Source organism: Oncorhynchus mykiss, chromosome 7, assembly GCF_013265735.2.
Source record: "Oncorhynchus mykiss isolate Arlee chromosome 7, USDA_OmykA_1.1, whole genome shotgun sequence".
Taxonomy (NCBI): Eukaryota; Metazoa; Chordata; class Actinopteri; order Salmoniformes; family Salmonidae; genus Oncorhynchus; species Oncorhynchus mykiss.
The window spans coordinates 26,103,556-26,130,478 of record NC_048571.1 but is presented as its reverse complement, the minus strand read 5'-3'; the positions used below and the strand labels follow the sequence as shown (position 1 = coordinate 26,130,478).

At 40.7% G+C, this 26,923-nt stretch overlaps 1 protein-coding gene across 6 annotated transcripts in view; it reads left to right on the top strand.

The window, feature by feature from the left end:
• LOC110527587 (sodium- and chloride-dependent GABA transporter 2) overlaps nt 1–26,923 on the top strand; it is a 43,797-nt gene that overhangs the window by 9,471 nt on the left and 7,403 nt on the right. For 5 of the 6 annotated variants that reach the window (XM_036983088.1, XM_036983089.1, XM_036983091.1 and 2 more), the window contains exons 4-9: nt 3,824–3,964; nt 7,270–7,357; nt 7,716–7,848; nt 15,626–15,760; nt 23,499–23,602; nt 24,644–24,768. In XM_036983088.1, coding sequence (XP_036838983.1) covers nt 3,824–3,964; nt 7,270–7,357; nt 7,716–7,848; nt 15,626–15,760; nt 23,499–23,602; nt 24,644–24,768 — 726 coding nt within the window. The remainder of the gene's footprint in view (nt 1–3,823; nt 3,965–7,269; nt 7,358–7,715; nt 7,849–15,625; nt 15,761–23,498; nt 23,603–24,643; nt 24,769–26,923) is intronic. The other variant, XM_036983092.1, reaches the window with a different exon arrangement.

The following is a 26,923-nucleotide window of genomic DNA, read 5'->3' as shown; positions in this document are numbered from 1 at the left end:
AGTCATAAATTTACTCTGCTAAATTTGTTTCAGCGGGAAAAAGCACACTAAAATCTTTGCAGAAATATCCACGTGTTTTTGCAAACTTTGAATAGTCTACATCTGGCTAACCAATGAAGTAATCCAAAAATCCAATGGATTATGTAACTCAAGTTATACGCACGTACACACACGTATACACACACACACACACACACACGCACCTTTTATACATGCCGTACTTGATGAATAAAATTTGAATTGATTCGAATGCAGTGTCATGCTGACAACCTGTAATGCTTCCACACGACCTGATTAGATCGATGTGTTACACACATTGACCATTCCCTGGAGTGGAGACACTTCTCTTTCCCTTAATGTCATGCAAAACAGGCTCTACCCCCACCTGCCCTGAATGAGGGGTCGCCACTGCCTTAATGACTTACACACACACACTCTCACTCATCTGTGATGCCATGTGTTATTGTTTGTTTTGAAAAACAGTGAGAGGGTTTAAATTATGTTTAGTTGGATTGGACAGACTGAAATGAATGAGTTAAAGCCAGACTTGATGATGATGATAATAGCTACATCTCTAGATTGAACTGTTCAGGTGACGCAGAGGCATAGGTAAACTAAGCTACACTCAACCCTCTCGTTTGATCTTATTCTCAAATGGTCTCCTCGTCTCCCTTAGACGTTTTTAGAAGTAGATGAGTCTAGGAACTACTTTTCAGTCTCGCTGTATCCTACTACTCCCAACTGCATTGTCTAAACCAGGCACGGTCATTGCGTGTCTCGCGAGACGCCTGCGTCTCTTGGCGACTTAATTGGTGACTCGTGACAATAGTCTGAAAGAATGTGTTTTCCTCAGTCAGCCGAATACGCCGTTTAGTTCATAGAATCGTGGTATCAGTGTCTGTTTCTAATGCCTCTGGCGCATCTTGAAATAGTTTTTTTCCAAGAATTTGGCTCTAGATTTTCAACGGTTGGAGCTATTACCATCCCTGAAAGCTAAGACTTTCAGGAACAAGTATGTGTCTTCTGTTTCCATCTAAGACACAAGCTGTGCAGGACTTTTTTAGAAGGGAGAGTGATGGATTTGGGAAATGAATAGATTCTCCATAAACAAACATACATAAGATTGTTTGATGACCATCCCTGATGTTTTCCTGAACATTACAATAACTTTCTGATGCATTTCAACCATTCCAAGGCCTGCTTCCTTCAGACTGAAATTTGCCATTACCTGATTTAACATATCTTGTGCTAGATAATATTATTGAGAGTATGGCGATAAGGTCAGATTCTAACAATTCATCACATTTGTTTCTGATATCCCCAAATGTCCTAAAGTAGAGAATCAGGTAATCATATAGCTTGAAGGTCCATGTTAATACGTGCAAGTATTATGTATAAATTAGTTTAATATCATCAATTAATCCATTTTAGTTTGTGACCCCCTCCAACTCCCGTTCTCCAATGGGTATGGCGCCTCACCAAGTGATTTTGTTTGACAAAAGTTGTTCCCTCTGAAATATTAGTGACTAACACTGGTCTAAACTGTTCAACCTGGGACATGTTCATGAGGGAACACCATAGTGAAACATTTTACAACAGAAAACAAAAACACGCATATCTTATTAAGTTCAGATATTGCCTCGTTTTCTCTTTTTTTTGTGCCGTTCTGTCCCGTTTCGTAACCTGGGTACAAGTCTGTTTGTGCCATCATGCCATGCCTTGCCACTCCTTGTCATGTCAAACATGTTTTGCATGACAAGGAGGGGCATGATGGCTCAAATAGACTGGTACCCCGGCTCTGCCTGCTGAACACAACCTGGGTGTGGTACTTTCTACAGGTGCAGCCAGATGACTAACTTCTTAGCAAAGCCACCTGGTCGACACATTGTAAACGTAGTCTATCTTGTAAACAAGCTGGTGTTAGAACTCTGCCTCTGGATAGCTTTCCGGTTCACGTAAACATGCCTCTTCCTCCTCCTCCTCCCCTCATACAGACAGCTGCTGTTCTCTGTCCATATGGCCAACAGCTGCACAGACACACTTACATGCTTGTACACACACACACATACAGTGCATTCGGAAAGTTTTCACACCCCTTCCCTTTTTCCACATTTTGTTACAGCCTTATTCTAAAATGTATTAAATAAATAATCCTCATCAATCTACACACAATACCTCATAATGATGAAGCGAAAACAGGTTTTTAGACATTTTTTACTAATGTATGAAAAAACAAACAATAATACTTTATTTACATAAGTATTCAGACCCTTTGCTATGAGACTCGAAATTGAGCCCAGGTGCATCCTGTTTCCATTGATCATCCTAGAGATGTTTCTACAACTTGATTGGAGTCCACCAGTGGTACATTTAGTTGAATGGACATGATGTGGAAAGGCACACACCTCTCTATATAAGGTCCCACAGTTGACAGTGCATGTCAGAGCAAAAACCAAGCCATGAGGTCGAAGCAACTGTCCGTTGAGCTCAGAGACAGGATTGTGTCAAGGAACACATCTGGGGAAGGGTACCAAAACATTTCTGCAGCATTGAAGGTCCCCAATAACACAGTGGCCTCCATCATTCTTAAATGGAAGAAGTGTGGAACCACCAAGACTCTTCCTAGAGCTGGCCGCCCGGCCAAACTGAGCAATCAGGGGAGAAGGGCCTTGATCATGGAGGTGACCAAGAACCAGATGCTGTGCAGTGATGCTCTCCATCCAACCTGAACTCCCCAAATACAGGTGTGCCAAGCTGGTAGCGTCATACCCAAGAAGACTCAAGGTTGTAATCACTGCCAAAGTTGCTTCAACAAAGTACTGAGTAAAGGGTCGAAGTACTGATGTAAATGTAATATTTTTTTAAATTATACATTTGCTAAAACCTGCTTTGGGGGTATTGTGTGTAGATTAATGAGGGGCGGGGGGGTGGGGCAGTTCGTCAAATTTTAGAAGAAGGCTGTAATTGTAACAAAATGTGGAAAAAGTCAAAATACTTTCCCGAATGCACTGTACACGCTCGCACAGACACACAGAGCCCAGATAAGACAGCAGGCGTGGAATGTTTACAGCGAGTTGTGTGATGGCCAACAGAGCCATGTGTTAGCAGAGGGACAAACACTGCTGCAGCATCTGTGTTTTGGTACATTTAGTACTAGCAGATTGTTTTTAGACTTGTCTGCCTGTGCACGTGTTCATGCTCTTTTAGTGTGTCCTAAATATTAAGGGTGAAATCTTATCTTAAAAGCTATGCAAATGTATGTGCACGTTTACCTGTACCCTTGTTAATCCATGATCTACATGGGAGTTAAAGTTTTGTGTGTCTGTTTTTAGCGTTTTTATCAAGCGGTTAGTAACGACCAGTCAAGGTGATTGGTTAAAAGCCAAGTTGTGCGTTGTTCACGAAATGGCACAGGGAATGCACACTAACAGTTTTATTTGAATCATAGCTGTGTATCCATTAGAATGTATCAGTGTTTGTTTTTTTCCCCTGTGCCTGCGTGTTTGTCTGTGTGCCTCTGCCCGTGTTTGAGTGTGTAGGTTTTGTCTGTGTGTGTGTGTGTGCGTGCGTGTGTGTGTTGTCTCAGTGCCTGTGCGTGTGGGTGTGTAACTAAAGTTATTCATGCAGTAAAGGTCTGACAAAGTTTTAGACACTTTTGGTACTTTTGTATCCATGAGAGTCCATGTGACTTAAAAAAAAAAAGTTTTAATCCTTGATTGTAATGTTTTTATTCATTTATTTAACCAGGTTAGTTTCAAGAGAGACCTGGATCTGGAATGTGATTTGTAGATATAAATAAAGTATTTGGAATGTGTTTCCACAGGTCTGGGCTTTGCCAGTCAGGTGATGATCCTCCACGGGTGTGTGTATTACATTGTGGTCCTGGCCTGGGCTCTCTTCTACCTGGTCCACAGCTTCCAGTCAGAGCTGCCCTGGGCCCACTGCAACAACACCTGGAACACAGGTACAGCATGTACTGATACCATTTTCACACTGAGTCAAACTGAGCCAAGCTGTACTCAGCTGGCCTGTTTATGCATCCACAATATTTGCTGGAACCATACTGGAAGTTGGGGATGTTGATGGGTTATCTTATTTTCAAAGAGGTAACGTCAAATAGGTCTACATATGTCAACTAGTGTCAAATATTTGAACGCATTGGAGATGTGTTTGATTAGGTTGGAGTTTGCATTTTTGGGACGATTCCATTGTACCAGAACCTAAATCAAGTGCAGCTCAATTATCCGGTCCAAGTATTTCACCTACAGGTGCCTATGTACCTATTTGACCCAGGTCTGTGAAATATTTATCTTTATCTTCCAAAGACAGTTGACACGTGTTTTTCGGCAGTTACTATTGCAGTTTTTCCCAATTGTTAACGCACGTTTGCTGAAACTACATCCAAGATACACAAAACAATTTCCCCAAAAACCACAGACGTCTTGCAAAATGAAACATAGCAATCAAAATCATGTACTCCCTGCTCAAAGTGAAACTCTGTAAACAAATCAATGTATACACATCAAATGAAACGAACAACCAAGGTCACACTAAAATGGCATATTCAAAACACTACTATCAGAAACTATTTCAGTGTAAAGACTAAGATTTTGTTGATATACTGTATATTGTTTGTGTGTACTCAAACAAGAAAGGAACACAAATGCAAAAATTGAAGTTTTATATTTCAACATGACTCAATACATGTCAAACAGAATACTGTAAAAATGCAAAAATACAGTAAATATACAGTTGGAAGTCGTAAATTTACGTGCACCTTAGGCAAATACATTTAAACTCAGTTTTTCACAATTCCTGACATTTAATCCTAGTAAAAATTCCCTGTCTTAGGTCAGTTAGGATCACCACTTTATTTTAAGAATGTGAAATGTCAGAATAATAGTAGAGTGATTTATTTCAGCTTTTATTTCTTTCATCACATTCCCAGTGAGTCAGAAGTTTACATACACTCAATTAGTATTTGGTAGCATTGCCTTCAAATTGTTTAACTTGGGTCAAACATTTTGGGTAGCCTTCCACAAGCTTCCCAGAATAAGTTGGGTGAATTTTGGCCCATTTCTCCTAACAGAGCTGTTGTAACTGAGTCAGGTTTCTGGGCCTCCTTGCTCGCACACGCTTTTTCAGATTTGCCCACTAATGTTCTATGGCATTGAGGTCAGGGCTTTGTGATGGCCACTCCAATACCTTGACTTTGTTGTCCTTAGGCCATTTTGCCAGAACTTTGGAAGTATGCTTGGGGTCATTGCCCATTTGGAATACCCATTTGCGACCAAGCTTTAACTTCCTGACTGATGTCTTGAGATGTTGCTTCAATATATCCACATAATTTTCCTACCTCATGATGCCATCTATTTTGTGAAGGGCACCAGGCTCTCCTGCAGCAAAGCACCCCCACAACATGATGCTGCAAGCCTCCCCCTTTTTCTTCCAATCATAAAGATGGTCATTATGGCCAAACAGTTCTATTCTTGTTTGGACATTTCTCCAAAAAGTGCGGTCTTTGTCCCCATGTGCAGTTGCCAACCGTAATCTGGCTTTTTTATGGTGGTTTTGGAGCAGTGGCTTCTTCCTTTCAGGTTATGTCGACATAGGACTTGTTTTACTGTGGATATAGATACAGTGAGGGAAAAAAGTATTTGATCCCCTGCTTATTTTGTACGTTTTCCCACTGAAAAAGAAATGATCAGTCTAATTTTAATGGTAGGTTTATTTGAACAGTGAGAGACAGAATAACAACAACAAAAATCCAGAAAAAATTGTAGAAATTGATTTGCATTTTAATGAGGGAAATAAGTGTTTGACCACCTCTCAATTAGAAAGATTTCTGGCTCCCAGGTGTCTTATACAGGTAACAAACTGAGATTAGGAGCACACTCTTAAAGGGAGTGCTCCTAATCTCAGCTTGATACCTGTATAAAAGACACCTGTCCACAGAAGCAAGCAATCAATCAATCAGACTCCAAACTCTCCACCATGGCCAAGACTAGAGAGCTCTCCCATGATGTCAGGGACAAGATTGTAGACCTACACAAGGTTGGAATGGGCTTTGCTGCAAGAGGGCCTGGTGCCCTTCACAAATAGGGAAAAACTGTAAACCAGTTTCTTTCTTTCTTTTTAAGAGAAAGAGGTATGGGATGATTGAGTCGAGTTGAGCTAAGGTGAGTTTAGTTGAGCCTCTAGTGACTCCCCATCCCGCACGCGGGAGCGTAATCATCGCCTGACACTAATTAGCATAACGCAACGGACATAAATATCCCTAGAAAATATTCCTATTCCTGAAAATCACAACTGAAATATATTGAGACACAGCCTTAGCCTTTTGTTAATCACCCTGTCATCTCAGATTTTCAAAATATGCTTTACAGCCAAAGCTAGACAAGCATTTGTAAGTTTATCGATAGCCTAGCATAGCATTTTGTCCAGCTAGCAGCAGTTAACTTGGTCACGGAAATCGGAAAAGCAATCCAATTAAATCGTTTACCTTTGAGCTTCGGATATTTTCACTCACGAGACTCCCAGTTAGATAGCAAATGTTACTTTTTTTCCCCAAATATAATTTTTGTAGGCGAAATGGCGCCGTTTGTTCTTCACGTTTGGGTGAGAAATCGCCCGGAAATTGCAGTCACGAAAACGGCGAAAAATATTCCAAATTGGCTCCATAATCTCGACAGAAACATGGAAACGTTGTTTATAATCAATCCTCAAGGTGCTTTTCAAATATCTATTCGTTAATATATCTATCGGGACAATTAGTGTTTCAGTAGGACCGATTGGAGTAATGGCTACCTCTGTATTTTACGCGAGAATCTCTCTGGCAGCATCAGGTGACCACTTGCGCAATGTAGCCACTTACGGGTATTCTTCACCATAAATGCGTAAAACTACGTCACAATGCTGTAGACACCTTCGGGAATACGGAGAAAGAGTAATCTGGTTGATAGCCCATTCATTGCTCAATAGGGACTCATTGGAACACAGCGATTTCAAAACATGGGGCACTTCCGGATTGGATTTTTGTCAAGCTTTCGCCTGCAACATCAGTTCTGTTATACTCAGACAATATTTTTACAGTTTTGGAAACGTTAGTGTTTTCTATCCTAAGCTGTCAATTATATGCATATTCTAGCATCTTGTCCTGACAAAATATCCCGTTTACTACGGGATTTTTTTTTTCTCCAAAAATTAAAATACTGCCCCCTAGTCACAACATTAAGGTGATCGTGTGTTGATGTTCCGTCTGTCTTGTAGATACCTGTGTGTTGTTTGACTGTCAGAACCTAACCTCTGGGACCGGCCTACCAGAGAACGCTACCTCGCCTGTCATCGAGTTCTGGGAGTGAGTCTCGCCCACGTTCCTTACAACACGACTGCATTTTGTTTCCTTAGAAATGAAGTAAAGGGGCATTATATGCAGCTTTTTGGCTGGCATTTTAAAATGTGAGGTATTAACAATGTCGTGTCCGTGAATTGCCAAAGTTCGTTTTAGGGGACATAGAGAAGACTGGAGACATTGTAGACGAGGTAGGGTCACATTTCCAACAGGGGTTTGGGTTTAAGGGGGTTCAGTTTTACCAAGAGTAGAGTGATCATAATCTACCTTTGGCATTACAGTGGCTTTAAACAGGTTCATGTTTAGCCTTGTATCTATTTGGGGGTATTATTAATTGTGTGTGTGTGTGTGTGTGTCCGTCCAGGCGGGAGGTCCTGCAGCTGTCCAGTGGACCAGATGAGCTGGGGCCAGTCAGCTGGAGGCTGGCTCTGTGTCTACTGCTAGTCTGGGTCGTCTGCTACTTCTGTGTGTGGAAGGGGGTCAAATCCACTGGCAAGGTGAGCACAAATACACATACATACAGTGGGGTCTGAAATTATTGACACCCTTGACAGAGATTAGCAAAAAAAATGATAGATATAGAATAAATAATTCAAATACTGAGCTATATTGTATTACATTTTTTGGGGGGGAAATTCTAATATTTTATACTAACTTAATTGCTGAGAGGAAAACTATTTTGTTTACCAAGTGATATTTTCTCCGCAAAAAGGTAGGAAAACCTTTCACTACCTCACCTGGCGAGGATACCGTCACTGGGGCTTTTTCTAAAATGTTTTATGAGATTGGAGAACACATTGGGAGGGATCTGAGACCATTCCTTCATACAGAATCTTTCCAGACACTTGATGTCCTTTGCGTGCTCTTATTGACTGCCGTCTTCCATTGAAACCACAGGTATTCAATGGTGTTCAAGTCCGGAGACCATTGCAAAATGTTAATTTTGTGGTCAATGAACCATTTCTTCGTGGATTTTGATGTGTGCTTATATATACAGTACCAGTCAAAAGTTTAGACACACCTACTCATTCAAGGGTTTTTCTTTATGTGTACTATTTTCTACATTGTAGAATAATAGTGAAGACATCAAAACTATGAAATAACACATATGGAATCATGTAGTATGTGGATTTATTTGCAAATTATGGTGGGAAATAAGTATTTGGTCACCTACAAACAAGCAAGATTTCTGGCTCTCACAGACCTGTAACTTCTTCTTTAAGAGGCTCCTCTGTCCTCCACTCGTTACCTGTATTAATGGCACCTGTTTGAACTTGTTATCAGTATAAAAGACACCTGTCCACAACCTCAAACAGTCACACTCCAAACTCCACTATGGCAAAGACCAAAGAGCTGTCAAAGGACACCAGAAACAAAATTGTAGACCTGCACCAGGCTGGGAAGACTGAATCTGCAATAGGTAAGCAGCTTGGTTTGAAGAAATCAACTGTGGGAGCAATTATTAGGAAATGGAAGACATACAAGACCACTGATAATCTCCCTCGATCTGGGGCTCCACGCAAGATCTCACCCCTTGGGGTCAAAATTATCATAAGAACGGTGAGCAAAAATCCCAGAAGCACACGGGGGTCCTAGTGAATGACCTGCAGAGAGCTGGGACCAAAGTAACAAAGCCTACCATCAGTAACACACTACGCCGCCAGGGACACATCCTGCCGTGTCAGACGTGTCCCCATGCTTAAACCAGTACATGTCCAGGCCCGTCTGAAGTTTGCTAGAGAGCATTTGGATGATCCAGAAGAAGATTGGGAGAATGTCATATGGTCAAAATATAACTTTTTGGTAAAAATTCAACTTGTCGTGTTTGGAGGACAAAGAATGCTGAGTTGCATCCAAAGAACACCATATCTACTGTGAAGCATGGGGGTAGAAATGGGGCTGTTTTTCTGCAAAGGGACCAGGACGACTGATCCGTGTAAAGGAAAGAATGAATGGGGCCATGTATCGTGAGATTTTGAAGGCATTGAAGATGAAACGTGCCTTGGTCTTTCAGCATGACAATGATCCCAAACACACCGCCCGGGCAACAAAGGAGTGGTTTCGTAAGAAGCATTTCAAGGTCCTGGAGTGGCCTAGCCAGTCTCCAGATCTCAACCCCATAGAAAATCTTTGGACGGAGTTGAAAGTCTGTGTTGCCCAGCAACAGCTCCAAAACATCACTGCTCTAGAGGAGATCTGCATGGAGGAATGGGCCAAAATACCAGCAACCGTGTGTGAAAACCTTGTGAAGACTTACAGAAAACGTTTGACCTCTGTCATTGCCAACAAAGGGTATATAACAAAGTATTGAGAAACTTTTGTTATTGACCAAATACTTATTTTCCACCATAATTTGCAAATTCATTAAAAATCCTACAATGTGATTTTCTGGATTTTTTTTCTAATTTTGTCTGTCATAGTTGAAGTGTACCTATGATGAAAATTACAGGCCTCTCATCTTTTTAAGTGGGAGAAATTGCGCAATTGGTGGCTGACTAAATACTTTTTTGCCCCACTGTATGTATGTATGTATGTATGTATGTATGTATGCATGTATGTATGTATGTATGTATGTAATGTAATGTAATGTAATGTTATGTAGGGTATGTATGTATATATGCCTCCCACACCAACCCTCAAACACACCCCTGAGCAATTCCAGACTCAGATACCGCATAGAAAGGCTTGAGCAAACTGATTTTCAGCAACCACCTCAAGAAAACACTCACCAATGAGCTTGACCAAAAGCCTAAATTGTATGGTTTTCATCAGGGACTGATTCAGACCTGGAACACCAGGTGAGTGCAATTAACTACCAGGTAGAAACCAAAATTAGAAGTGTTTCAGCCCTCCAGAACCGAAATTGAACAACCCTGCTATCGACCAACAGTAATCATACCTCCTTTGCTATGGGAGTACTGTACATGAAGGATTCCACTTAAACCTTCATGGCCAATGGATTGGAGATGGACAGTATAGATCTGGTTGTTATAGAAGGTATCATAGATGTACAGTTGAACAGATGTGATTGATATAGAACAGTGGTTCCCAAACTTTTTATAGTCCCGTACCCCTTCAAACATTCAACCTCCAGTTGCATACCCCCTCTAGCACCAGGGTCAGCGCACTCTCAAATGTTGTGTTTTGTCATCATTTGAAGCCTGCCACACACACATTACACAATACATTCATTAAACATAAGAATGAGTGTGAGTTTTTGTCACATCTCGGTTAGTGGGAAGTGACAAAGCGCTCTTATTGTACCAGAGCACAAATAATAATAATCAATAATTTTCGTCTTGATTTAGCCATCTTATATATAAAACCTAATGAGCGCTGCCCTATCCAGAAAACTGCCAGTGGCTTTTGATTAAATTGCATTTTCACAGAACTGCTTGTTGCAATTTGTGTTCAGATATCGGTAAGTGGACTGGAGGCAGGGCATGAAAGGAATAAGGAATCCAGTTGTTTGTGTCGTCCGTTTCAGGAAAGTACCTGCGTAATTGCACACCCATCTCACTCAGGTGCTTCGCTATATGACATTTGATATTGTCCGTAAGCTTGAGTTCATTTGCATGCAAAAATCATACAATGATGGAAAGACCTGTGTCTTCTTAATCATAGCCTCAATTTTGAATATAGTTGCAGAGAGACCCTGTAACCCAGATCATTCAGGTGAGAAAAAATATCACCCAGATAGGCCAGTCATGTGAGAAACTTGTCATCATGCAAGAGGTCAGACAAGTGAAAATTATGATCAGTAAAGAAAACGTTAAGCTCGTCTCACAATTCAAAATAACGTGTCAATACTTTGCCCCTTGATAACCAGCGCACTTCTTTATGTTGTAAAAGTGTTACATGGTCGCTGCCCATATCATTGCATAGTGCAGAAAATACACGAGAGTTCAGGGGCCTGGCTTAAACAAAGTTAGTCATTTTCACTGTAGTGTCCAAAACGTCTTTCAAGCTGTCAGGCATTCCCTTGTCAGCAAGAGCCTTTCGGTGGATGCTGCAGTGTACCCAAGTGGCGTCGGGAGCAACTGCTTGCATGCTCATTACCACTCCACTGTGTCTCCATGTCATGGCTTTTGCACCATCAGTACAGATACCAACATGTCTTGACCACCGAAGTCCATTTGATGTCACAAAGCTGTCCAGTACTTAGAAATATCCTCCGTTGTCCTGGTTTCCAGTGGTTTGCAGAAGAGGATGTCTTCCTTAATTGACCCCCCCATAAACGTAATGGACATATACCAGAAGCTGTGCCAGGCCCGCCACGTCTGACTCATTCAGCAGTAGTGCATATAATTCACTGGCTTGTATGCGAAGCAATAATAGTTTCAAAACATCTCCTACCATGTTACTGATGCATTTTGAAAAAGGTGTTTGATGAAATCATTGTCTGTATAATTTTTTGGGCCTTTTCCCCCAGCATTGTCCCAGCCATATCCGCAGCAGCAGGAAGAATTAAGTTCTCCACAACAGGGCTTGCCTGTCCTAGCCACTCGTTAGCGCAACATATAAGACTCTTCTAGCCCCTTCTTATTAATGGTATCTGTTGCTTTAATACATGTCTTACTATTCGAAAGTCGTCTTTATTCTCGCTCAAAAAACTCCAGTGGCTTATTTTTTGAAATTGTCATGTTTAATTTCTAAACGTCTTCGCAAGAGTGAACGTTTCCCTTGAGAGGGTTAATGTGATTGGATGTTAATTATTTGACTAGGCTACCTGTATTTGACATTGTTGTTATTTCACTGAACACTAGATGGTTTAATTTTATATTTGGCAGTGCAACGAGGCTACTCAGGCGAGAAAAAATCCTCACCCAAAATGTATAGCCCCGTTGGAAGAAATGTACTGTTTGAAAATGTGAATCACATTTTTATTTGGCGTACCCCCGACGGCATTGCGCGTGCCCCTGGGGGTACCCCAGTTTGGGAATAGCTGGGTATACCCCAGTTTGGGAATACCTGATATAGAATATGAACTCGGCAAAAAAATAAACGTCATCTCACTGTCAACTGCATTTATTTTCAGCAAACTTAACATGTTTTAATATTTGTATGAACATAACAAGATTCAACAACTGAGAGACAAACTGAACAAGTTCCACAGACATGTGACGATCAGAAATTGAATAATGTGTCCCTGAGCAAAGGGGGGTCAGAATTAAAAGTAACAGTCAGTATCTGGTGTGGCCACCAGCTGCATTAAGTACTGCAGTGCATCTCCTCATGGACTGCACCAGATTTGCCAGTTCTTGCTGTGAGATGTTACCCCACTCTTCCACCAAGGCACCTGCAAGTTCCCGGACATTTCTGCGGGAATGGCCCAAGCCCTCACCCTCCGATCCAACAGGTCCCAGACGTGCTCAATGGGATTGAGATCCGGGCTCTTCACTGGCCATGGCAGAACACTGACATTCCTGTCTTGCAGGAAATCACACACAGAACGAGCAGTATGGCTGGTGACATTGTCATGCTGGAGGGTCATGTCAGGATGAGCCTGCAGGAAGGGTACCACATGAGGGAGGAGGATGTCTCCTTGTAACGCACAGCGTTGATTGCCTGCAATGACAACAAGTCCGATGATGCTGTGACACACTGCCCCAGACCAGGACGAACCCTCCACCTACAAATCAATCCCGGTCCAGAGTACAGACCTCGGTGTAACCTTCATTCCTTCAACGATGGACGCAAATCCCGCCATCACCATTGAGAGAAAACCGCCACTCGTCAGTAAAGAGCACTTTTTGCCAGTCCTGTCTGGTCCGGCGACGGTGGGTTTGTGCCCATAGGCAATGTTGTTGCCGGTGATGTCTGGTGAGTACCTGCCTTACAACAGGCCTACAAGCCCTCAGTCCAGCCTCTCTCAGCCTATTGAGGACAGTCTGGGCACTGATGGCGGGATTGTGCGTTCCTGTTGTAACTCAGGCAGTTGTTGTTGCCATCCTGTACCTGTCCTGCTGGTGTGATGTTCGGATGTACCGATCCGCAGGTGTTGATACACGTGGTCTGCCACTGCGAGGACGATCAGCTGTCTGTTTTGTCTCCTTGTAGCGCTGTCTTCGGTGTCTCACTGTACAGACAATACAATTTATTGCCCTGGTCACATCTGCAGTCCTCATGCCTCCTTGCAGCATGCCTAAGGCACATTCACACAGATGAGCAGGGATCCTGGGCATCTTTCTTTTGGTGTTTTTCAGTCAGTAAAAGACCTCTTTTTAGTTTCCTAAGTTTTAATAACTGTGACCTTAATTGCCTACCGTCTGTAAGCTGTTAGGGTCTTAACGACCGTTCCACAGATGCATGTTCATTAACTGTTTATGGTTCATTGAACAAGCATGGGAAACAATGTTTAAACCCTTTACAATGTAAATGTTTGAAGTTATTTGGATTTTTACGAATTATCTTTGAAAGACAGGGTCCCGAAAATGGGACATTTTATTTATTTTTGCTGAGTTTAGAAGGTATTATAGCATTTTCGAATGGAATTGAAATGTACAGTATACAGTGCCTTGCGAAATTATTCGGCCCCCTTGAACTTTGCGACCTTTTGCCACATTTCAGGCTTCAAACATAAAGATATAAAACTGTATTTTTTTGTGAAGAATCAACAACAAGTGGGACACAATCATGAAGTGGAACGGCATTTATTGGATATTTCAAACTTTTTTTTAACAAATCAAAAACTGAGAAATTGGGCGTGCAAAATTATTCAGCCCCTTTACTTTCAGTGCAGCAAACTCTCTCCAGAAGTTCAGTGAGGATCTCTGAATGATCCAATGTTGACCTAAATGACTAATGATGATAAATACAATCCACCTGTGTGTAATCAAGTCTCCGTATAAATGCACCTGCACTGTGATAGTCTCAGAGGTCCGTTAAAAGCGCAGAGAGCATCATGAAGAACAAGGAACACACCAGGCAGGTCCGAGATACTGTTGTGAAGAAGTTTAAAGCCGGATTTGGATACAAAAAGATTTCCCAAGCTTTAAACATCCCAAGGAGCACTGTGCAAGCGATAATATTGAAATGGAAGGAGTATCAGACCACTGCAAATCTACCAAGACCTGGCCGTCCTTCTAAACTTTCAGCTCATACAAGGAGAAGACTGATCAGAGATGCAGCCAAGAAGCCCATGATCACTCTGGATGAACTGCAGAGATCTACAGCTGAGGTGGGAGACTCTGTCCATAGGACAACAATCAGTCGTATATTGCACAAATCTGGCCTATGGAAGAGTGGCAAGAAGAAAGCCATTTCTTAAAGATATCCACAAAAGTGTTGTTTAAAGTTTGCCACAAGCCACCTGGGAGACACACCAAACATGTGGAAGAAGGTGCTCTGGTCAGATGAAACCAAAATTGAACTTTTTGGCAACAATGCAAAACGTTATGTTTGGCGTAAAAGCAACACAGCTGAAGACACCATCCCCACTGTCAAACATGGTGGTGGCAGCATCATGGTTTGGGCCTGCTTTTCTTCAGCAGGGACAGGGAAGATGGTTAAAATTGATGGGAAGATGGATGGAGCCAAATACAGGACCATTCTGGAAGAAAACCTGATGGAGTCTGCAAAAGACCTGAGACTGGGACGGAGATTTGTCTTCCAACAAGACAATGATCCAAAACATAAATCAAAATCTACAATGGAATGGTTCAAAAATAAACATATCCAGGTGTTAGAATGGCCAAGTCAAAGTCCAGACCTGAATCCAATCGAGAATCTGTGGAAAGAACTGAAAACTGCTGTTCACAAATGCTCTCCATCCAACCTCACTGAGCTCGAGCTGTTTTGCAAGGAGGAATGGGAAAAAATGTCAGTCTCTCGATGTGCAAAACTGATAGAGACATACCCCAAGCGACTTACAGCTGTAATCGCAGCAAAAGGTGGCTCTACAAAGTATTAACTTAAGGGGGCTGAATAATTTTGCACGCCCAATTTTTCAGTTTTTGATTTGTTAAAAAAGTTTGAAATATCCAATAAATGTCATTCCACTTCATGATTGTGTCCCACTTGTTGTTGATTCTTCACAAAAAAATACAGTTTTATATCTTTATGTTTGAAGCCTGAAATGTGGCAAAAGGTCGCAAAGTTCAAGGGGGCCTAATACTTTCGCAAGGCACTGTAGATGTGGTTGACATAAGGTATCATAGATGTACAGTTACATATATGTGATTGATATAGAATCTAGATTCTAGAACTTATCATGCCATTTTCAGTTGGATTTCAGATATTATTGATCTAGAAGCTATCCTACTGTTGTTCCAGGTGGTCTACCTTACCACCACGTTCCCCTACTTGATGCTGGCCATCCTGCTGGTACGTGGCATCACCCTGCCTGGAGCTGCCCAGGGCATCGTCTACTATCTCAATCCCAACATCACCCGCCTGGCAGACCCACAGGTACCTGCGACCCACCCTCATACCCGCCCACTACCCAAACCCATACCCGCCAACATACTGTGTCTTTTTTTGATTAGGCACAAAACTGAAGAAAACTGACAAACAGGGAGAGACTACCAGAACATGTCTCATAAGAAAAGCTGACATTGTGAAACCTTTTAGAGCGTTTTTCAATGTGTTCCCTAATAAACACGACCCTGGTAATTTCTGAGAGGATACTGATTGGACTGGCTGCTTTTTAGCCAGTCCCAAGTGCCCCTCTATTGGAGTAGGTCTAGTCTGAATCAGTCTGTAGGGTGTCAACCCACTCGACCTAGAGTGATTGAAAACCACTTTGGTGTTGACATTTCATTTCCTTATGTTATAAACACATTTTACGAAGACAAATATGATTATTCGGCTTGGGCAACATACCATATAATACCAGTGGCAGTCGGTGCCGTGTAAGATTAGGGAGGACGATTTAGTTCTTCTTTGAGCTTGGCCTTATTTCTATTACAGCATATTGGATGACTGATATTCCATTTACCCAGCTCAATGTAACATAGGTTTAGGCTACTACGTAATACTTAAATTTGCGCTATACCCATCATGAGGTTGCTACAACCTAGCCTACAAGTGAAAGTTTATAACGTAGGTGCACAGGTAGAGAGTAATTGGAGTAATCAAGGTGACAGTCACATTCAATACCATCTTGCACCCTCTTGCCTGCATCAAGCTGATCTTGTGTGTAATCATTTGTCCAAACGGTTGCAAAACCTTCCGCTTTGCAACTGAAACAAATTCAGCTCGGTTCATCCCTGTTTCATTGCGTTTGCTTCCATTTAGGAAACATTTTGCCACAGAATCTGCGGAATAAGTATACCCCTGATCACCCGCGCAAACAGTTCACTTTCTTAGCAGCCATATACAGCATTATCACTTTCCTCATTGGAAAAAAATCCTTCTTGCATCAATGCGCTCTCCTCCTCTCACTTTTTCCCTTTGCTAGTGGACTTCAGTGCACAACACAACAGCTGTCTGTGACCAAGTGAAAAAACCTCTCCAAGCCAAACCTTCATACCATAACCATTAACCACTACACTGCCTACATCGCTGTCACCATATTATCTAATGTCATAGTCAACATAGCTACTAGAACTGACTTATTAGTAAACCCACAATCCAATCCATATGTACAATCACACAGTACAGCAAGCTGTTTAGCAGTTACACTGGCCAGCTCCGTTGGCAATAAATGAATATGACTAAAAGCTTACTTTCACTTGGAAGAGTTGCAGTGTTGGATAGCCTTAGCCAGTTAGCTAACATAAATTGCATTCGTCTCACTGTTTGATTCAGGTTGTTGAGTATGCTAAATTAGCTGCATTAGCTAGCTAAGTAAGTGAAAGGTAAACTAAAGAGAAAACAATACAACAAAATATAGCTAGCTCCCTCTGCTGCGTCTCCTTTTAAATATTGGGGAAAAAGTGTTTTTTTTAAAACTGTACAACTATTGTCGTTCTCTCTTTGAGTCAACTACTCTCCACACACTATGTACAGTAGTGCTAGCTAGCTGTGGTTTATGCTTTCGGTACTAGATTCGTTCTCTGATTCTTTGAGTGGATGGACAACATGTCAGTTCATGCTGCAAGAGCTCTGATAAGTTGAAGGACGTCCTCATAATTAGATCCATGTAAAATAGCCTAAACCTTCACAATAAATCCATTATTTATTTTTAGACAGGTCTAAAGAAACATGATATGAAGAAAACGTTGTCTATTTCAGAAGAAAAGAATAGCACACTTGTCCATATGTTAGGTCCTGATTTTTTTTTAAATGTATTTAACTACGCAAGTCAAATAAGAACAAATTCTTATTTACAATGTTGGCCAAGGAACAGTGGGTTAACTGCCTTGTTCAGGGGCAGAACAACAGATGTTTACCTTGTCAGCTCGGGGATTCGATCTAGCAACCTTTCGGTTACCGGCCCAACGCTCTAACCACTAGGCTACCTTCCTCCCCCTGATCGGGCTATGCCATATGGCTGTGGGCTACACTAGTTCATTTAGCAGACAAGATTTGGTTAGAATTCCATGCCATTATTTTATACTATGAAGAATACAATTGAACATAGCTGAATAAAATAGAAATGATATTTTCTCCAAATGATTTGAGGGAGTGCGCACATGCGGCTATTCTGTGTTGTGCGGTTAGCAAAGAAACAGGTACTCCTATATGCTTAATTTAAGTTATCAATGTAACTTTAGTTGTTCTACAAACACTGGGCTCTATGTTTGGATTTTTAATACATTGTAAGGCTACATGAAGCGTCTCTAATGATGATTTGAAAAAAGTAGCTTGAAGGCATGAGCTCTGCTTTGTTGTTTTTTTGCGCCGGCTGTACACACTTCATCTGTCTCTCATTTTCAATTTGACAAGCACTTGATAATGTCTCGAATTTCCCGGCGGCAATTTTCCTATGAGAAAGGTTCAGAACTTTTTGTGAAACAGCACAGTTGAGAAATATATGGCAAGTGTAAAACTGGATTGTGTTAAGAGGTAGATGGGAGGGGTTGAGGGTAGCTGAACGATGGGATTAAACCAGATAACTATTGTAAAATACATAGTGTTTGTAAAATTCATATAGTATGTATAAGCTGGAAGTAGAATCCTAAGTGTTGTCCATTAGTTTACTCCAATTAGGGGAGGGGTGTAAGGGTTAGGGGAATATAATAAAGGAACATATATTTTTTAAAGATATATATATATATATACACACAGTACCAGTCACGAGTTTGAGTAGGTGTCCATTCAACAGTTTTCTTTATTTGTATTATATTCTACATTGTAGAATAATAGGGAAGACATACACTACCGTTCAAAAGTTTGGGGTCACTTAGAAATGTCCTTGTTTTCCATGAAAACATACATGAAATTTAGTTGCAAAATGAGTAGGGCATATAGTCGTTGAAAAGGTTCTAAATAATGATTTTTAATTGAAATAGTAATTGTTTCCTTCAAACTTTTGCTTTTGTCAAATAATCCTCCATTTGCAGCAATTACAGCCTTGCAGACTGTCTAGTTGTCAATTTGTTGAGGTAATCTGAAGAGATTTCACCCCATGCTTCCTGAAGCACCTCCCACAAGTTGGATTGGCTTGATGGGCACTTATGTACCATACGGTCAAGCTGCTCCCACAACAGCTCGATAGGGTTGAGATCCTGTGACTGTGCTGTCCATTTCATTATAGACAGAATACCAGCTACCTGCTTCTTCCCTAAATAGTTATTGCATAGTTTGGATCTGTGCTTTGGGTCATTGTCCTGTTGTAGGAGGAAATTGGATCCAATTAAGTGCATTGCGTTGCAAAATGGAGTGATAGCCTTACTTCTTCAAGATCCCTTTTACCCTGTACAAATCTCCCACTTTACCACCACCAAAGCAGATGGCGTCAAGCACTCCTCCCGCATCTTTTCATTTTTTTCTGCGTCTCACAAATGTTCTTCTTGTGATCCGAGCACCTCAAACTTAGATTTGTCTGTCCATAACACTTTTTTCCAATCTTTCTCTGTCCAGTGTCTGTGTTCTTTTGCCCATGTTAATTATTTAATTTTTATTAGCCAGCCATGTAGCTTTTTCTTTGCAACTCTGCCTAGAAGGGCAGCATCCCGGAGTCGCCTCTTCACTGTTGACGTTGAGACGGGTAGTTTGTGGGTACAATTTAATAAAGCTGCCAGTTGAAGACTTGTGAGGCATCTGTTTCTCAAGCTAGAAACTCTATTGTACTTGTCCTCTTGCTCAGGGCCTCCCACTCCTCTTTCTATTCTGGTTAGTGCCAGTTTGCGATGTTCTGTGAAGGGCGTAGTACACAGCGTTGTACGAGATCTAAAGTTTCTTGGCAATTTCTCGCATGGAATAGCCTTCATTTCTCACAACAAGAATAGACTGACGAGTTTCACAAGAAAGGTCTTTGTTTCTGGCCATTTTGAGCCTGTAATCGAACCCACAAATGCTGTTGCTCCAGATACTCAACTAGACTAAAGAAGGCCAGTTTTATTGCTTCTTTAGTCAGGACAACAGTTTTCAGCTGTGCTAACATAATTGCAAAAGGGTTTTCTAATGATCAATTAGCGTTTTTAAAATTATAAACTTGGATTAGCTAACACAACGTGCCATAGGGACACAGGAGTGATGGTTGCTGATAATGGGCTTCTGTACACCTATGTAGATATTCCATAAAAATCTGCCGTTTCCAGCTACAATAGTAATTTACAACATTAATGTCTACACTGTATTTCTGATCAATTTGATGTTATTTTAAGGGACAAAACAATGTGCTTTTCTTTCAAAAACAAGGACATTTCTAAGTGACCCCAAACTTTTGAACGGTAGTGTGTGTTCATTTGTTTAACACTTATTTGATTACTACATGATTCCATATATGTTATTTCATAGTTTTGATGTATTCCCTATTATTCTACAATGAAGAACATAGTAAAAATAAAGAAAAACTCTGGAATGAGTAGGTGTCCAAACTTTTGACTAGTACTATACAGTTGAAGTCGGAAGTGTACATACACCTTAGCCAAATACAATAAAACTCCGTTTTTCACAATTCCTGAGATGTTTATCCCAGTAAAAATTCCCTGTCTTAGGTCAGTTAGGATCACCACTTTATTTTAAGAATGTGACATGTCAGAATAATAGTAGAGGGAATGATTTATTTCAGCTTTTATTTCTTTCATCACATTCCCAGTGTGTCAGAAGTTTACATACACTAAATTAGTATTTGGTAGCATTGCCTTTTAAATTGTTTAACTTGGATCAAACATTTTGGGTAGCCTTCCACAAGCTTCCCACAATAAGTTGGGTGAATTTTGGCCCATTCCTCCTGACAGAGCTGGTGTAACTGAGTCAGGTTTGTAGGCCTCCTTGCTCGCACACGCCTTTTCTGTTCTGCCCACACATTTTTGATAGTCTTGAGGTCAGGGCTTTGATGGCCACTCCAATACCTTGACTTTGTTGTCCTTAAGCCACTTTGCCAGAACTTTGGAAGTATGCTTGGGGTCATTGTCCAATTGGAAGACCCATTTGCGACCAAGCTTTAACTTCCCGACCGATGTCTTGAGATGTTGATGCTGCCACCGCTGTGCTTCACGGTTGGGATGGTGTTCTTCGGCTTGCAAGCCTCCCCCTTTTTCCTCCAAACATAACGATTGTCATTATGGGCAAGCAGTTCTATTTTTGTTTCATCAGACCAGAGGACATTTCTCCAAAAAGTACGATCTTTGTCCCCATGCGCAGTTGCAAACCGTAGTCTGGCTTTTTTATGGCGTTTTTGGAGCAGTGGCTTCTTCCTTGCTGAGCGGCCTTTCAGGTTATGTCGATATAGGACTTGTTTTACTGTGGATATAGATACTTTTGTACCTGTTTCCTCCAGCATCTTCGCACCAAAGTACGTTCATTTCTAGGAAACAGAACGCATCTCCTTTCTGATCGGTATGACTGCTGAGTGGTCCCATGATGTTTATACTTGCGTACTATTGTTTGTACAGATGAACGTGGTACCTTCAGGCGTTTGGAAATTGCTCCCAAGGATGAACCAGACCTGTGGAGGTCTACAATTTTTCTTCTTAGATCTTGGCTGATTTCTTTTGCTTTTCCCATAATGTCAAGCAAAGAGGCACTGAGTTTGAAGGTAGGCCTTAAAATTCATCCACAGGTACACTTCCAATTGACTCAAATAATGTCAATTAGCCTATCAGAAGCTTCTAATGCCATGACATAATTTTATGGCATTTTCCAAGCTGTTTAAAGGCACAGTCAACTTACTGTATGGACATTTCTAACCCACTGGAATTGTGATAGGTTTATTATTTCACTTATGATTCACTGTGTCTGTAAACAATTGTTGGAAAAATTACTTGTGTCATGCACAAAGTAGATGTCCTAACTGACTTGCCAAAACTATAGTTTGTTAACAAGAAATTTGTGGAGTGGTTGAAAAGAGTTTTAATGAGTGTATGTAAACTAAGTGTATGTAAACTTCCGACTTCGTGTGTGTATATATATTACACACACACACACACATATATATATATATATATATATATATATATATATATATATATATATATATATATCAGTGCCTTGCAAAAGTATTCACCGCCTTGATGTTTTTCCTATTTTGTTGCATTACAACCTGTAATTTAAATAGATTTTTATTTGGATTTCATGTCCAAATAAAAAGCACCATTAAATCCATTATAAAAAATGGAAAGAATATGGCACAAACACAAACCGCCCACCAAAACTCATGGACCAGGCAAAGAGAGCTGCAAAGCTCCACAGTGGAGATTGGAGGATCTGTCCATAAGACCACTTTAAGCCGTACACTCCACAGAGCTGGGCTTTACGGAATAGTGGACAGAAAAAAATAAGCAAACACGTTTGCTGTTCGCCAGAAGGCATGTGGGAGACTCCCCAAACATATGGAAGAAGGTACTTTGGTCAGCTTTTTGGCCATCAAGGAAAACGCTATGTCTGGCGCAAACCCAACACCTCTCATCTCCCTGAGAACACCATCTCCACAGTGAAGCATGGTGGCAGCATCATGCTGTGGGGATGTTTTTCATCGACAGGAAATGGGAAACTGGTCAGGATTGATGGATGGCACTAAATACAGGGAAATTCTTGAGGGGTAACCTGTTTCAGTCTTCCAGAGATTTGAGACTGGGACAGAGGTTCACCTTCTAGCAGGACAATGACCCTAAGCATACTGCTAAAGCAACACTCGAGTGGTTTAAGGGGAAATGTTTAAATATCTTGGAATGGCCAAGTCAAAGCCCAGACCTCAATCCAATTGAGAATCTGTAGCATGACTTAAAGATTGCTGTACACCAGCGGAACCCATCCAACTTGAAGGAGCTGGAGCAGTTTTGCCTTGAAGAATGGGCAGAAATCCCAGTTTCTAGATGTGCAAAGCTTATAGAGACATACTCGAATAGACTTACAGCTGCAAAAGTTGGCTCTACAAAGTATTGACTTTGGGAGGGTGAATAGTTATGCACGCTGAAGTTTTCTGTTTTTAGTCTTATTTCTTGTTTGTTTCACAAGAAAAAATATTTTGCATCTTCAAAATGGTAGGCATGTTGTGTAAATCAAATGATACAACCTGGAATAATGCATACATACATACATACACACACACACAGACACACACACACACACAGTGGAAGTCGGAAGTTTACATACACTTAGTTTAGGATTTTGTTTTAGATTCCGTCTCTCACAGTTGAAGTGTACCTATGATTCAAAATGACAGACCTCTACATGCTTTGTAAGTAGGAAAACCTGCAAAATCGGCAGTGTATCAAATACTTGTTCTCCCCACTGTACATACATACAATATGTGTGTGTATTTACAAAAATTATATATGGGGGATTGGAAATTATGCAGACAATTACATTTATGGAAGCTACAATCTATCTGCAATATTAAAGTTGATCTTCCCCCTAAATAAAGAAATATCATGTTACCCATTGGTAAAAATATGCATTTTTGATTCGACACCCTAGTCTATGCAGCCAAGTCTATCTACGCAGCCATGCTCTCTCTGTCTTTGTCTTTCTTCTCTTTCTTTCTCTCTTTTTGACTTGCGTGCTCTCTCTCTTTTCCCTTTCTCTTTCCCTCATTTGTACTTTTTCTCTCTCCATCCTTCCTTCCGTCCCTCTCTATCTGTCCATCTCTGTTTAGGTATGGATGGATGCGGGGACTCAGATCTTCTTCTCTTATGGCATCTGTCTGGGGAGCCTTACCGCCCTGGGCAGCTACAACAAATACAACAACGACTGCTATAAGTGAGCCTCATACACACAGTAGATGATAGAAACCAAATACACACAAAGTGGTACTAATTTCATCAACTTAGCTCACCAAGAAAAATAAAGCAAAGGGAGAATTTCACCTTTCAGTTTTCATCTCATGAATTGGCAGATTTATCCGTAGAACTTTTGCTTTCTTAAGGTACTCCCTGCCTTTGTTCCAAATGGCACCCAATTCCCTATGTAGTGCACTACTTTTGACCCGGGGAATAGGTAATAGGGATTCATTTAGGATGCATCCCCCAACTCCCAGTCCCCAGATATTTTACAAAAAGAATGCCAGGAATGACAGGGAAAACACTGACACCGTACCCCACCTAGAACAAAATACCACACTGTCTGTTTCCCACACTGACATGCAGGTCCTGGCAATTACAAACCCACGGTCGTGTTCATTAGCAAACATAATGGAAACGTTTTAAAGCACTTTGCAAAGGAAAAACAAAAATGTGCGTTTCTTATTGGACAGGGCCAAGTAGTCCCTCCCTGTTTGTCTTTTGGGGGGGGGGGGGGGGGGGGGGGGGGGGGTTGGTGCGCAATAAACATGACCCAGGCTCCTTTTGTAGCTGGACAGCTCTTTGAAAGTTGAAGCTGGCGCCAGACCATAAAGATAATTGATTACTGTTTTGAACATGATCCCTTCTTTTTATGCCACTATGGAATGATTAATGTTTTGATTTGATTGATCTGTCTTGATTGATTGGGTTGATCAATTGTATGAGGCTGTATAGTATTGTTTGAAAGATTAATTTATTCAGATCTATTGACTGACGGACAGTCTTCTTGCCATTGTGTGCTTTTTAACATTGTCTCGTTAATCAATTTATCGATTTGATTTAGCAGATCAGATATTTGATTCATTGATTAACTGACGGATTGTGTTTCATTTATTTATTGATTGTTTTATTGATTAATTGTTCTTTTTTTATACGTAGTTTGAAGTCAGTGATTGATTGAGATTGTCTGTTCCCTATATTTACTCAGTGATTGATTGTGATTGTCTGTGTGGTTTGCCAGGGACTGTTTTTCCCTGTGCCTGCTGAACAGTTGCACCAGCTTCCTGGCAGGCTTTGCCATCTTCTCTGTGCTAGGCTTCATGGCTCAGGAGCAGGGCGTGGACATTGCAGATGTGGCCCAGTCAGGTACATTACGCATCTGTATTTGTCTGTCGCTGACTGTGTGTAACATATACAGTTGTATACATAGCTGCTTCAGAAAGTATTCACACCTCTTTACTTTTTCCACATTTTGTTGTTACAGCCTGAATTTAAAATGGATTCAAATAAGATATATTTTTTTTAAAAATGCCACTGATTTACACACAATACCCCATAACGTCAGTGGAATTTAGATGTATTTATTTGTTTTTTAATTAAAAATGAAAAGCTAAGAGATCTTGGGTCAATACGTATTCAACCCTTTTGTTGTGGAAGCTTAAGGAGTAAATATGTGCTTAATGAGTCACATAAGTTGCATGGACTCATTCTGTGTTCAATAATAGTGGTTAACATGATTTTTAATGACTGCCCCATCTCTGTACCCCACACATACAATGTGTAAGGTCCCTCAATCGAGTAATGAATTTAAAGCACAGATTCAACCATAAAGACCAGGGAGGTTTTCCAATGCCTTCCAAAGAAGGGCATCGATTGGTAGATGTGTAAAAAAAAAATATATATATATATATATATATATATATATATTTTTTTTAAAGCAAATGCTGAATATCCCTTTGAGCATGGTGAAGTTATTAATTACACTTTGGATGGTGTATCAATAAACCCAGTCCCTACAAAGATACAGGCGTATTTCCTGACTCAGTTGCCGGAGAGGAAGGAAACCACTCTGGGATTTCACCATGAGTTCGATGGTGAAAACAGTTTGAGTTTAATGGTTGTGATTAGGGCTGTGGCGGTCACGGAATTTCGTCAGCCGGTGATTGTCAAGCAAATAACTGCCTGTCTCACGGTAATTGACCGTTAATTAACAAACACATTTAGCATCTCTTTGCTTCCATTTTAAAACATCCAATAAATCCATGTAATATAGCCCACACCTTCACAATAAATCCATTTATTTATTTTAGACAGGTCTAAATAAACATGATATGAAGAAAATGTTTTCTATTTCAGAAGAACAGAATAACATACTCGGAGTGGTCCTTATGTTAGGTCCTGATCTGGCCATGCCAAATGGCTGTGGGCTACACTAGTTAGTGTAGCATTATTTTATATTATTTTATAGTATGAAGAATACAATTGAACTAAGCTGAATAAAATAAAGGATATTTTCTCCAAATTATTTGAGGGAGTGCGCACATGCGGCTATTCTGTGTTGAGCGGTTAACAAAGAAATAGATACTCCTATATGCTTAATTTAGAGTTATTGATGTAAGTTTAGTTGTTCTACAAACATTGGGCTATACAGTTGAAGGCGGAGGTTTACATACACCTTAGGCAAAGATATTTTAAACTAATTTTTTCTCAATTCCTGACATTTAATCCTAGTAAACATTCCCTGTCTTAGGTCAGTTAGGATCACCACTTATTTTAAGAATGTGAAATGTCAGAATAATAGTAGAGGGATTTATTTCAGCTTTTATTTATTTCGTCGCATTCCCAGTGGGTCAGAAGTTTACATACACTCAATTAATATTTGGTAGCATTGACTTTAAATTGCTTAACTTGGGTCAAACATTTCGGGTAGCCTTCCACAAGCTTCCCACAATAAGTTGGGTGAATTTTGGCCCATTCCTCCTGACAGAGCTGGTGTAACTGAGTCAGGTTTGTAGGCCTCCTAGCTGGAAAATGCTTTTTCAGTTCTGCCCACAAATGTTCTATATGATTGAGGTCAGGGCTTTGTGATGGCCATTCCAATACCTTGACTTTGTTGTCCTTAAGCCATTTTGCCAGAACTTTGGAAGTATGCTTGGGGTCATTGTCCATTTGGAAGACCCATTTACGACCAAGCTTTAACTTCCTGACTGATGTCTTGAGATGTTGCTTCAATATATAAACACAATTTTGCTTCCTCTTGAAGCCATCTATTTTGTGAAGTGCACCATTCTCTCCTGCAGCAAAGCACCCCCACAACACAATGCTGCCACCCCTGTGCTTCACGGTTGGGATGGTGTTCTTCGGCTTGCAAGCCTCTCCCTTTTTCCTCCAAACATAACGATTTATTAAGACCCATTATGGCCAAACAGTTCTATTTTTGTTTCATCAGACCATTGGACATTTCTCCAAAAAGTACAATCTTAATCCCCATGTGCAATTGCAAATCGTAGTCTGGCTTTTT